At 34.5% G+C, this 13497-nt stretch overlaps 2 protein-coding genes across 2 annotated transcripts; one reads left to right on the top strand and one right to left on the bottom strand.

The window, feature by feature from the left end:
* Nucleotides 1-451: 451 nt before the first annotated feature.
* LOC108832030 (uncharacterized) lies at nt 452-5030 on the bottom strand. The gene is given in 23 exon segments (XM_056997659.1): nt 452-735; nt 821-883; nt 886-981; nt 984-1094; nt 1097-1114; nt 1207-1288; nt 1365-1649; nt 1651-1731; nt 1734-1807; nt 1810-1944; nt 1947-2093; nt 2096-2276; nt 2356-2461; nt 2559-2713; nt 2800-2847; nt 2849-2953; nt 3041-3334; nt 3422-3607; nt 3688-4150; nt 4228-4352; nt 4433-4529; nt 4622-4734; nt 4819-5030. Coding segments are annotated over 23 exon segments (3264 nt in total). The 5' UTR covers nt 4924-5030; the 3' UTR covers nt 452-541.
* Nucleotides 5031-12030: 7000 nt separating this feature from the next.
* On the top strand, nt 12031-13235 carry LOC108838629 (nifU-like protein 2, chloroplastic). Its single transcript, XM_018611533.2, has 4 exons — nt 12031-12187; nt 12262-12358; nt 12449-12759; nt 12948-13235. Exons 1-4 carry the CDS (start codon nt 12101-12103, stop codon nt 13134-13136), a joined length of 684 nt encoding a protein of 227 aa, XP_018467035.1. The 5' UTR covers nt 12031-12100; the 3' UTR covers nt 13137-13235.
* The last annotated feature ends 262 nt before the right edge of the window (nt 13236-13497 follow it).

Here is a 13497-nt window from a genome sequence, read left to right as displayed (position 1 = left end):
AAATGTATTTGGTTTTATATCGAAAAACTATAACTATATTTAACTTTTTCTATATTTTGGAAAATTGAGTTATATATGTTAGAAATCAAATTTATTAAAACATAAATCTACTTTCAATAATGTAGCTTTTAAATACAACATTTTTAAATCCAAATTATAAAATATTAAAATCAGAGTTTTAAATATCAAAACTATATCAGTAAAATAAATAAATAAAATATATATATATATATATATATATATATATTATATATATGATCAATTATATCAAAACTAGTTTCAGTTTATTTCATTTAAAGTTTTCTTAAAATTAAATAAACCAAAATAAACCATACTCAAATCAAAACTAACCAAATTCAAAAACTCAAAGTGAACCAATGCAAAAGTTCCACCAGCAAATCTCAAAATTTTGTTTTGGATGGGACGAATTTCTTATTTTCGGAATAAAATTTATAACAACTTCAACAACAAAAGTTCTGCAATGAACACAAGACGCAAGCTAATGAGTCCTTGAAGAAGAACAAACGAAAAAAGTTGAAACCTAACCATGGTGTTTCCCGCTTTTCTTGCCCTTCTTCTGTTTCTGCTTCAGTTGCGTCAACCCCGCTGCTGTGATCTTCACATTCCCAACAAGAGCAGCCATCAGCTCCGGATCCGTGCAAGCCTTCATCAGCTCTTTCTCTCTAACACTAGCCTCCGACATATGTGTGAACAGATTCATTGCGGTTTTTTGCAGCTGCCCAAACACATAAACAATCATCAAACACAATCCAAAACCTCTACATTAAAGTCAAAATAATAGGGGAAAAATGTTTATTACCCTTTCCTTTCTTCATGCTCCCTGGGATCGCTTTGACTCTGTATTTATATGACTGGAGAGCGTGTAGGGGCCACACACAGGGACCGCATATAAGAGAACGTCAGTTGGTAATGGGTTACCAGTAAGGTAATCGACATCAATCAGTTTTTCTTTCTCTTCTTCCCAAGCTCATGAACATCATCTTCTTCCATTACCACTTTGTCCATCTCTGAAGAAGGTTCTTTCCCATGACAATCCCTAGCAAGATGTCCAACCTTCTTACACCTATAACATATTTCACAGCATCTGCTGTCTCTGCATACAACAACCATCAGTATCATATGCCTGCCATTTTTATCTGAAAGTGTATGTCATGAAATATTTTCAGACAGGTCGTATAAGTTTACCTTCAGAAGGTTTCTTCTCTTCGATGACTGCGGGCTTCGTAGCTTGTGCTTCAACATCATTCTTCTGTGGCTTTCCAGAAGACTGCACAAGGAAAATAATTAAAATTTCATGGAGAAAAATGGAGAATGCAACTGTCGGTTATTCAGAAAGTACTTACTGCCAACAACGCCATTCGAATTTTTCTTTCTTCTTCGTCTTGATCAGCATATTTCTCCTTCATTTTCTTAAGTTTACCCCTTTGCCCTCGGCTAACTTTTTCCCCAGCTGGCTTGTTCTCAGGTATGGTCTTGTTGGCTTGCCTTGAAGAAGAAGAAGTATCTTTTGTCTTCCTCTGCTGCTTTTCTTTCTCAGTGCTATCATCTGCTGCTGTGTTAGCGCTAGAAACACTTTTTTCCTTTTGCTCCGGCTTCTCTTGGCCAGTGTTATCATCAGTCACTGTGTTTACCGCTTTCGCCCATCTTAAGCTTTCTTCTTTGAGCTTTTGATATGTAAGGCTTATCTCTCACTACTGATTTCTCTCCTGCTCTTTCATCTTCTCTTCCGTTTCATCCTTTGATGTCTCCACTGTATGGTTCTTGCCTGCCACCGTCGCAGTACCAGACCAAGGGTTCTATCAAGAAGATCTTCAAGCTGTGAAGTAGCTGCTTCAGCATTTTCTCCATCAGTTCCAGATGATTTAATATCCAAAGAAGAAGTATCTTGGCTCAATGCTGTATTTGATTCTTGTAAATTCTTTCTCCTTCCGGAGACACCTCTTCATTATCTGTCTCAGCATCTGAATGCTCATCAGGAGCATGCGTTTCCATGACAACTTCATCATTCATTCCTTCCTCTTCACCTCTTACCCTTCTCTCATTCAAATGAGCTCCCAAGGAACTCTCGTCCAACGAAACAACAGTCCAAAACCCATTATAAGTGGGTGTGGTGGAAGGAAGTTTTTCTTACCTCGTATCATGAAACTTCCAACTGTGAGGTATTCTCCAGTAGGAGCTGTTTTACTGACCTGATGAGGATAAACCCACCACGCACTAGTGACAATCTTCGAATCCCAGGCCTGACTATGACAAACCTGCATTAACGAATTACATTTAAAGGTCTGTCATTAACACATTGCACACCATAGTTAAGTGGTTAGTAAAACTGCTTACCGTAAAACATCCAGCTTGGTTTAAAGTGAGGGGCGGTACACTTTGTTCAGGTTTATGATTCTTTATCACAGTACTAGATGCTCCGTGAAGCTCTGCATGCACATACCTGAGAAAAATCATGGTGAAAAGAAACTTATGATAACATTTGAAAATATAATACCAACACAGAGACTAAGAAAAAGACTCTACACATGAAAACTTACAGATCTCCTTTTGACATGTAACGTTTAACTATCATCTCATTTTGCTGAGCATCACGACCACTGATGACCAAGTAGTTCTCACTGCTAATGAACCAATTGAATTTCTCAAACCAGTGAATTTTTCTCATGTGTGAAATAGTTGCAACCGCTTTCTCCTATTAGACAGAAGAATGCAAATGATCAGTTCACTGTAAGCAAGCAAACACCAACAAGATCAACGGCAATGAAGATGAAAGATTACCTGAGAAAGCTGATGGCGTGTCTTTTTCTCGGCTGCTTTAAAAGCCTTTTTCATGAGCAGAAACAGTCTTCTCCTGTTTGGTTTCTTGTTTCTTCTTCATTTCATACAGCGCCTGGCATTACCGTGCCGCAGAAAGTGATAGGTCAACCTCCACCTACGGAAACCACAAATCATGCCCCATATGTCAGAACAAGAAAAGAAGATGAACTTATTTTATTCAAAATGTAAGGCGATTCAGCACCTTTTCCACGGGGAGCGTCTTCTCATCATCATCCATTTCATCGAGATTGTTGCACAACAACAAGGTCATGCAATTCTTCTCTAGATTAAGTTTGTCAATGACTCCAGCAACCGGATTTCCTAGTTTTTTTTCCTCCTTGACCATACGAGCTAGATCATCCCAGCCCATACCCTTTGCAAGCGCTACACGAACAGCTAATATGGCAGCATCTACGTCTTCTAAGTTGTACTCAATCAACTCAGCCATATTAACACAACGGTCGACTTCTTTCCTCAGAATTTGAACACGGTTTTCCTACAACATGAGTACAGAAACATTGCACTTACAATAACGATGGAGAAAAGTTGTACAGGGATACACGGAGATGGAAATACCACAAACCTGATCCTGGCGAATCTTATTGAGTTTCTGACTGGCAGAATCTTCTTTTGCCTTTTGTTGGTGTTCAGATCTTTGACTCTCAATTTTGCTGTAGAACTCGTCTAAAGCCGCATCAAAAGTTTCGAACTTGTCATACACTCTTGATTCGAATTGGTTTAATAAGATTGAACAGAACTCATCATACATCTGCAGACAACCAGGCAAATATATATTTTTATTGCCCTTTAAGAGAGAGAAAAAAATAGAAGATAAAGTTTAATATTGACCTTCGTAACACCTCCTTGAGAAGACGTGTCATTCAGCAACATTTGTTTCTGCATTAGAATATAACCTTCAGGAACTTTCTGACCAGATATAACATCTTCAAGCCAATCTTCAAATACGATGACCGCTTGAACCAAAAGCTGAATCTCATTATCATCTAACTTCTTGTCTAGTGAAAGTTTGGTAGTTGGAACAAGACCAGCATCCAGAATTATGTGCTCAGAGAGCTGTGGCCCGTACCCCAAAGCATCACCAAGAATATTCTTCAAGGTAAATTGTTTAGCTTCATTCGACTTCCCACCCTTCTTGCCACCATTCTGCTCCTTTGTCTCACTATCTTTAACTTCATAGGAGAAAGCAGTAAGCGATTCCTGCAGCTTTGAAGCAGTGGTCCTCTCAAAGAGTCTACATATCTCTATAGGATAACGGTGGCGAGACATGATAGCAAAACCCTTATTGTCATCTCTACAAGAATTGCAATAAACAATTCACTACCAAAGGCCACACAAGTTGCAATGAAAGGAATTGAAAAAAACACTAACCTATGTGAGCGGAGGAGAGTCATGATCATATACTCGGAATCGGTGAGGATTATGTTTCCTTGAGCATACAGCTCCAATATAACATAGTGAGCATTAGCACCTAGCCCGAACTGGAAGACAATGATCTGGAGCCAATAGCAATAAGAAAAAGCATCAGAATGGAATCAAACTAAACAAATACACATAAAAGTTCAACTTTGATTACCCTATCATAACCAAGCTGCCGAACATCCTCAAGCCTCCTAGTACGAATATGTTTTCTTAACTTCAAAGTAAAGCCAGATGGTGTATTGCTCTTATCCCTATACAAGAAGTAGTTGAAAATCAAATCTCTACTACTGCTAACAAAACTGAAAATACAGAGATTGAATGGATGAGTATTGTTGTTAGTAACCTGACGTAAGCAGTGGTATGCAAACGAACACCACTTTCCATCAAGAGTAAGACCTTCTCGCTCTCTCCAGATTCAGTGATGCCGCTACTATTCAACAGCTTGAACATATACGTCTGCAATCAATCAAACATACAAAGGATAAACCTAACGGAAATCAAATCGAATTACAAAGAGTGTGAAGCGTAGGGATTTGTAACCTTGGGAGATATATCGTAGACGTTGGAGCATCTCATGCCGATTAAACGCTTCAAGCACTTGACCTCCGCGGCCACATCGGCCGTGTTCATTCGCACCTTCACCATATCTGTTAAGCTCGATTTGTCTCTCTCGGAATCGTCGATTCACTGTGTTGATCTCAGGACCTAAAATGAGAAAATCGAATTTCTAGAATAGAACTGAGCGTAGAAGAAGCAAAAGAAAACTTGTGAGCTTTTTATGTGGGTTAGGCCCAATAATGGGCCTGCAACTTCCTACTTATAATAACTTAATATTTTCTTATTTCGATAATAATTTTTAAGAATCATATATATGATCTCAATGTAAATATAATTTAATAATTAATTTACATGAACTTTATATGTTTTTATTTGTAATGGTTCTATCTTTAATTTTTTAACACTTCGAAAATATTTAATATTATTTTATCATTTTGCACCTAAAATGCATTTTCATTTAAGATACATATTTTCTATATACCAAATAATCAAATTTTAAAAAACAATTAATTGGAAAAAATTATGCAATATATATACTTAAGAACTAACTTTCGAATTTTTACATAAAATTCAGTATACATAAAATAATTGTTATAAATTAGTAATTCTCTAAATTAGTAAAATATTAGAGTTCCAAACATTGTTAATTTATAAAGTTTTTCTGTAGAAGATTTCATATAGCATATGAATCATATTACCACAAAATTTTGTTTATAGCATATACTTGTCCTAGTTAAGTTGTTCGACTAGATGCTCGCCCATAGGGCACTCCCATTGGTGAACTTTCCATTCTCATTTTTCAATGTAATTTTATAATTTTATTTTTTTCATTTGATTTTTTTAAAAAAAATTAATGAACGGACCAGTCGCGGGCCGCCACGTGTTGTGGGGTCCGCGAACAGTGGTTGAACCGCCTCTTACCAGTGCCTTTCGGATCCAAGTTCACCTCCATCTCATTATTATACTATTTATTTTTTTGAAAATTGTATGAACCCCCCTAAAAACTTTTAATGCAGATATTCTAATACATGTTCGCCCATTTGAGTTAATCGTCGGTTTGACTAGCTCGCTTGTTTGAGCTGCTCGCTTGCTTCCCTGAAAATTTCTTATGATATTTATATTAGGTTTGAGGATAATAATATAAAATTATTGGATTATATCTTTTAGATTTTTGTTGTGATGTTTAGCTTTTCATTTAAATATAAAGAAAATAATAATTTAGTGTTCAATGATTTATTTATGTTTTTATAAATTATATTTTTGTAAGAAAACTAGAAAAAAACTTAAAAAAATAACTCGACTGAACTGAATAAATACAAAAAATCGAATTAAACCAAACCAAACAAAAACCTAACCAAATATATACCAAACTGAATTAAATCCGAACTAAACTGGACACAAACCAAACCAAACCAAACTAATTTGGATTGACTTTAGTTAATGTTTTCCTAAATCCAAATAAACTGTATCAAACCCAAACCGAATCCATAATTAAAACCGAACTAGAGCTTGACCCGCACACCCGTGCGGGTGTTATTTTGCAATAGATATATAAACATTTTAAGCATAATAATTTGACAGTTTCATTACTTTAGTTTACTGTTGAGACCAAGTATTACGATATATTATCGTGTTATATGTAATTTGACAAAAAATAATTTTATATAGGTACTAATATAACATGTCGAGTCAAATACATATTAACATTTCTTTCATATTATATTGTATTGTATTACTTGATGAGTACACGAATGAATAATCATTATATATATTGCTTGATTTTATGTGTTAGATTTTACACAATTGGTGTACAATAATAGTTAATTGAATTTTGTATTGTTGGATTTTATTCTGAAGACAAAACAAACGGATATATAATTATCTTTTAAAATTGTTATATTTGGTGTAGTACGTTAGTTTAATTAAATTGATTTAGTTATGCAGTTAAATGACATATTAAAAGGCAGTAGCACAAGTTGGTAAATATTAAGGAAAAATGAGGGTTAATTCTAAGTTGTATTTTAGTTTTAATAGATTATATGTAATGTATGTTTATTTTCTTTCTTAAAAACATAAGTCTATTACTCTTTTCTTTTTTAATATTACTACTATTCATTCCAAACAACATTATATATCCTCTTTTATTCTGTTATTCATGTTTCCAAACAATTTTTAAATGTACTTATATTTCAATAAGATGGACAGACGGATATAGATTCCCACACAGTTTAAAAACTGGGTCCGGTCCGACCGTTGATCCAACTATAATTCCGAGTCAATGTTCGATCTGATTTTCAAAACATTGATAAATATATTATGTTGAGTTAAATATTATTAATATATTATGCTGTTTTAGGACAAATTTAAAATCAGTTAAATAGGTGATCAACTTACAATTTTAATATCATATTTATTAGATAGATAAGAGAGATTGTAACTTTAAAATATTTAATAGTTGATATTATTTCTTTCATATACTTTAAATTGATAAGGCTGTTTAAAATTATAAAGAATGATTCTTAGTTAAAAAGGTGATTCACGTTATGGCATTTTCAAAGTCTTTTTTTGTTGAAAAAAAATCATTTCTTGTATCAGTTAGTTAGAGAATATTTAGGTGGATAGATAATTAATGATAATTTAAAAGGATAGTTATTATTAAAGGAAATGGCACAACTTGGTAAATACTAAGAAAAAGTAAGGGTTATTTCTCATTTGTACTTCACTTTTAATAGGATAGATGTCCACCCCTAATTTTAGATAAATACATTTTTTCTTAGTTTGATTTTTTGTATAGTTAAAACTAGTGGTTGGCCCGCCCTACGGGCGGGGTGTATAATTTTATAAAATATTTTTATGAAGTTTTTTAAAAAATATTTTAAGCTGAAAAATATTTCAAAATTTTATGAATTTTTTAATACATTTTAAATTTTTGATCAAAATACATTCTAAATTTAAAACAATATTATAAACTAACAAATTATAAACATAATATAATATTTGTTTGTTGTAGTTCATAAGTATTTTTTCAATGATATTTTGATTAAACTTTAGTATTTAGTGATTATGATTTGTTAATAGTATAGCTTTTATAGAACTCTATAAAAAAATATATATATATATATATATATATATATATATATATATTTTGGAAATTTTCTCATGTTTCTTTAAATATTTTTATGAATTAATATTCCAGAAACTAATAAAATATGATACTTCTAGCTATTTTTACTCTGGTTACGTACCACTTCAGATCAAATAATTTGGTCAAAAAAGCTAAAGTGTACTAAACTGTAACTAAACAAAGAAAAAACATAAATGTAATGTAAACATTAATCATCTGATCAATAAGATAAATCAAACCGCATATAAATGTTTACTGGAATTCGTTTTTCTTTTCATCTGAATTAATAACTCTGATCTCCAAATTTTTTAGATGTTGGTTGTATTGAATGAAAACCTGTAATTCACATCTCATCAAACATTCCTTTTCTCAGTTTTTTCATTATTATAACGACGTTAGCATTGTTAAACATATATAAATTACATAATTAAATAGAATAAAATGATCAGAGATTATATAACATTTATATTACAAACCCCCAAAAAGACACCACAAAGTATGATTTATTTAATAATCTCTGTAATCAAAATATAAATCTCATTTCTGTAATTTCAGGAGCAACATATTAAACACTTTTGAATATGAAAACAAAATTTTCAATTAAAATGAATAACTTGGCAATATAGCAGTGTAGGAAGGAAACAATTATTCAAACTAAACACATAGACCAATAATTTCAAAGATTGAAAAAGTCCGACCTGGATTTCTCAACAATCTCCGGGAAAAGAGATTAACATTCCTCATTGGATTTCTCACAATGACGAGAAGAAATGTTAATTTCTCCGAACTCAAATACCAATGATCTTTACTTAGAAAATCAGCATAAAATAATCACCATTGCAGAGGAAAAGTTGGTTTCATTTTTGAGGTTAGAATAGATCAAAACCTTCAATATTTTCTTTGTTCTTCTCTGCTATGACTCCCAACCTGAGCTGAGAACCAAACTCTGGTTTTGACTTATCTGACAGTTTGTGTTCACATACATATATGCCGTGGATGAGCTGCACATATCATAGTGAGTTGCACAATAAGATTTTTTAGGGATGTTTGTTATGCTTAAAAGTTAAAAACAGAGAAATATAGAATCACTCACTGATTCGGCTTGGGGTCTTTGATTTGTAACGTTAACGCTTGTCACCGCATATCTATAGAAAACATTGTCATGTAAGAGAGCTTGTGAAAAGCTTTCAGGGATTTTTGAAAGGTTAAAGTTAAAAAGACACTCACTATTGTTATATCGTCTAGAAATAATGGTAAAACTTCTTGACAGTAATGTTCTTTTTGTTCTTGCTCGTAGGTAGAATCATTAAGTATCATGTAGAAAAAAACATAGGCCATAAAGAAATTTAATAGTTCAAATTCAGAAGAAACCTCTTACTTCATCAGCTGGTTTGGTTGTTTTCATAGTTTTCAGTTTTCACCATGAAATTTTTATAAGCATCATTCATAAGCTTTGTATTTTTGCACAAAGTTTTAACACTTTTGAATCAGACCATGTGACAAAAGCTGAATGTGAATCTAAGATGAGGACCAAGAGAATAGTTGTGGAAAGTTGAAAGCTTTACCTCTGTTTCTCTTTGAAGATCTCCAACTCGTACCCAATCTCCTGCTTTGACTCAAAGAAATCTGCTTTGGGATCTGAGATATTGACCCTCTTAGCCGCCATAAGTGTCGTTTCTTTCTGCTTTGCTAGACTTATGAGACAATTGTGGAATTGGAGAAACGTTACGATGGTGATTGCTCGGCATTGGAGAACGTTACAATGGAAGTTAGTGAGAGTTAGGAAAGCCATTGTTGGGCTTAGCTAAGGTTTCAATGAGCAACAGATGAATTCCAGAGCCCACATTGCCTTTTAAAGAATCAAACAACGCTCTTTGTGTGATGATGTTCGGGTTCTTCACGTGCTGATGCTTGGTAGAGATGGTTTAGGCTATAATATATCCGAACGGTGCATGTCCTCATCGTCTCTAAACACTAATTTCTAGGTTAAGCCTGAAGCTGTTACAGATGTTGTTCGTGATTCTTAATAAATGAGATGGAATGGGAGGAAAGGAGGGTTGAGTTTAATGATATTAAAGCAAGAGTTTAGGACAGAAAAAACGTTACAGGAAAGCTCCACGGCAAGAATGGCTTAGTTGACCAAAAAAGAAGAAACAAAAACGGTAGATGCAGGAGCTGACACGTGGCGCGAAAAGAAACATGCTACGCTGAGGTGGCGTAAGGAGGAGAGTTTCATGTCTACTTTATTATTGCAGAGGAAAAGTTGGTTTCATTTTTGAGGTTAGAATAGATCAAAACCTTCAATATTTTCTTTGTTCTTCTCTGCTATGACTCCCAACTTGAGCTAAGAACCAAACTCTGGTTTTGACTTATCTGACAGTTTGTGTTCACATACATATATGCCGTGGATGAGCTGCACATATCATAGTGAGTTGCACAATAAGATTTTTTAGGGATGTTTGTTATGCTTAAAAGTTAGAAAACAGAGAAATATAGAATCACTCACTGATTCGGCTTGGGGTCTTTAATTTGTAACGTTAACGCTTCTCACCGCATATCTATAGAAAACATTGTCATGTAAGAGAGCTTGTGAAAAGCTTTCAGGGATTTTTGAAAGGTTAAAGTTAAAAAGACACTCACTATTGTTATATCGTCTAGAAATAATGGTAAAACTTCTTGACAGTAATGTTCTTTTTTGTTCCTGCTCGTAGGTAGAATCATTAAGTATCATGTAGAAAAAAACATAGGCCATAAAGAAATTTAATAGTTCAAATTCAGAAGAAACCTCTTACTTCATCAGCTGGTTTGGTTGTTTTCATAGTTTTCAGTTTTCACCATGAAATTTTTATAAGCATCATTCATAAGCTTTGCATTTTTGCACAAAGTTTTAACACTTTTGAATCAGACCATGTGACAAAAGCTGAATGTGAATCTAAGATGAGGACCAAGAGAATAGTTGTGGAAAGTTGAAAGCTTTACCTCTGTTTCTCTTTGAAGATCTCCAACTCGTACCCAATCTCCTGCTTTGACTCAAAGAAATCTGCTTTGGGATCTGAGATATTGACCCTCTTAGCCGCCATAAGTGTCGTTTCTTTCTGCTTTGCTAGACTTATGAGACAATTGTGGAATTGGAGAAACGTTACGATGGTGATTGCTCGGCATTGGAGAACGTTACAATGGAAGTTAGTGAGAGTTAGGAAAGCCATTGTTGGGCTTAGCTAAGGTTTCAATGAGCAACAAATGAATTCCAGAGCCCACATTGCCTTTTTAAAGAATCAAACAACGCTCTTTTGTGTGATGATGTTCGGGTTCTTCACGTGCTGATGCTTGGTAGAGATGGTTTAGGCTATAATATATCCGAACGGTGCATGTCCTCATCGTCTCTAAACACTAATTTATAGGTTAAGCCTGAAGCTGTTACAGATATTGTTCGTGATTCTTAATAAATGAGATGGAATGGGAGGAAAGGAGGGGTTGAGTTTAATGATATTAAAGCAAGAGTTTAGGACAGAAAAAACGTTACAGGAAAGCTCCACGGCAAAAATGGCTTAGTTGACCAAAAAAGAAGAAACAAAAACGGTAGATGCAGGAGCTGACACGTGGCGCGAAAAGAAACATGCTACGCTGAGGTGGCGTAAGGAGGAGAGTTTCATGTCTACTTTATTAAATGGCTTAGTTGACCAAAAAAGAAGAAACAAAAACGGTAGATGCAGGAGCTGACACGTGGCGCGAAAAGAAACATGCTACGCTGAGGTGGCGTAAGTAGGAGAGTTTCATGTCTACTTTATTAATATAGATATGTTAAAAGTTTACATAGATTTATAGATTTTTTTCTTATTTTTATGAGTTATATAAAAGTTAAGATATTTTTCGTTAATATAATGTTAACCGTGTTTAGTATTGACAAACTAATGCAAAGATTAATATGGACGAATCTATTCTTACTATGACTTATTTTGTCAATTTTCCCAATTAATAAATCAGTTTTTTTTTTTAAAAAAGTTCTACGCCTATCTCATAAATCAATTAACCGCGACGAAAACATTGGGTGGGCCTATCAAAGTGTTGAACGTTAAAAAGGAATCTCCGTCCTAAAATTCCAGAATCAATTAGGTTTTTCCGACCAAGAAACGCTGCGAGATGCAATTCCTGGCGCTAAATCCGGCATCGGCGCCACAAACCCGAGCCCTTGATCCTTCCTCCTCTCGTCTTCTTTCTTCTGCTCAGGTGATTTTTGAGTTTATTGATATGCTCTTTCTTCGTATCCAATTCCACGAATGTCTGACCTAGATTCATGGCAGAGTTTTATCTCCCAATGCTCTCTTGGTCTCGTAGCTAGGCCTCGTAATCGATTTCCAAGATTATCTCAGTCTCTCTCTAGTCGACGACGATCCCAAGGTCAGATTACTTGTCTTTCTCCTTTAGAAAGACTCTACTCGATATCTTGATTTTCATGTTGCTTAGTACTCGGACTCTGGATTTTTACAGTTGTAAAGGCAGTGGCAACCCCAGACTCAGTCTTGGAAGTACCCTTGACGGAGGAAAACGTTGAAAGCGTTTTGGACGATATCAGACCATACCTTATGTCTGATGGTGGGAATGTCGCATTGCACGAGATCGATGGCAATATTGTTCGAGTGAAACTGCAGGGAGCGTGCGGTTCATGCCCAAGTTCTGTTACGACGATGAAGATGGGTATCGAGCGTCGCCTCATGGAAAAGATCCCTGAAATAGTGGCTGTTGAATCAGTTCCAGATGAAGAGACTGGCCTTGAACTCAATGACGAAAACATTGAAAAGGTATATACTCTTCTTCTTGGTTACTTTTAAGTTATATGTATATGTACTTATGTGGTAAAGGTGAAACCGGAACTAGAAAGCAAAGCAAACGGGATTTTCTTTGTTTTTCGAATCATGAACAAGTAGAGATCTTTATGTCTTGCTCTTGAGTTCACGTGTGATGTTTAAGCATTTTGTGTTTTGTTTAGGTGCTTGAAGAAATCAGGCCTTACTTGATCGGAACAGCAGATGGATCCCTCGAACTGGTGGAGATTGAAGAACCGATTGTTAAGATAAGAATCACAGGACCTGCTGCTGGTGTCATGACCGTACGAGTGGCAGTAACTCAGAAACTCAGAGAGAAAATTCCTTCTATTGCAGCTGTTCAACTTATATGAACTCCTCTCTTTTTTTTGTATAGTTACTATGTACATATACTGTGTTTGACATTTGTGCCCAAATAATTAATTTTGTGTTATTTTAACTTTGAGTGTGGATATGGCTGGGGTTCGAAAATCTTGCTCTCCACATGTTCATAACAAAACACTTGCGTTATTCATAAATGGGGCCAATTGTTTGAATACCACTCAAAATTCAACAAAAGTATACTATATCCTATTTAATCTAGGGCAAATCTACTAAATAATGTAGTTTTTTTTTTGGTTTTCTTCAGCAAATAGCCCACAAGAATAAAAGTCTCACTACTAATTTCATCCTCCAATATATTAAATAAAAAATCATTTAAGTGATTTCTTCTGA

The sequence above is a fragment of the Raphanus sativus genome, unplaced genomic scaffold (assembly GCF_000801105.2).
Source record: "Raphanus sativus cultivar WK10039 unplaced genomic scaffold, ASM80110v3 Scaffold0734, whole genome shotgun sequence".
Taxonomy (NCBI): domain Eukaryota; kingdom Viridiplantae; phylum Streptophyta; class Magnoliopsida; order Brassicales; family Brassicaceae; genus Raphanus; species Raphanus sativus.
Note: the sequence above shows the minus strand (reverse complement) of the source record. Positions and strands in the feature narration are given on the sequence as shown.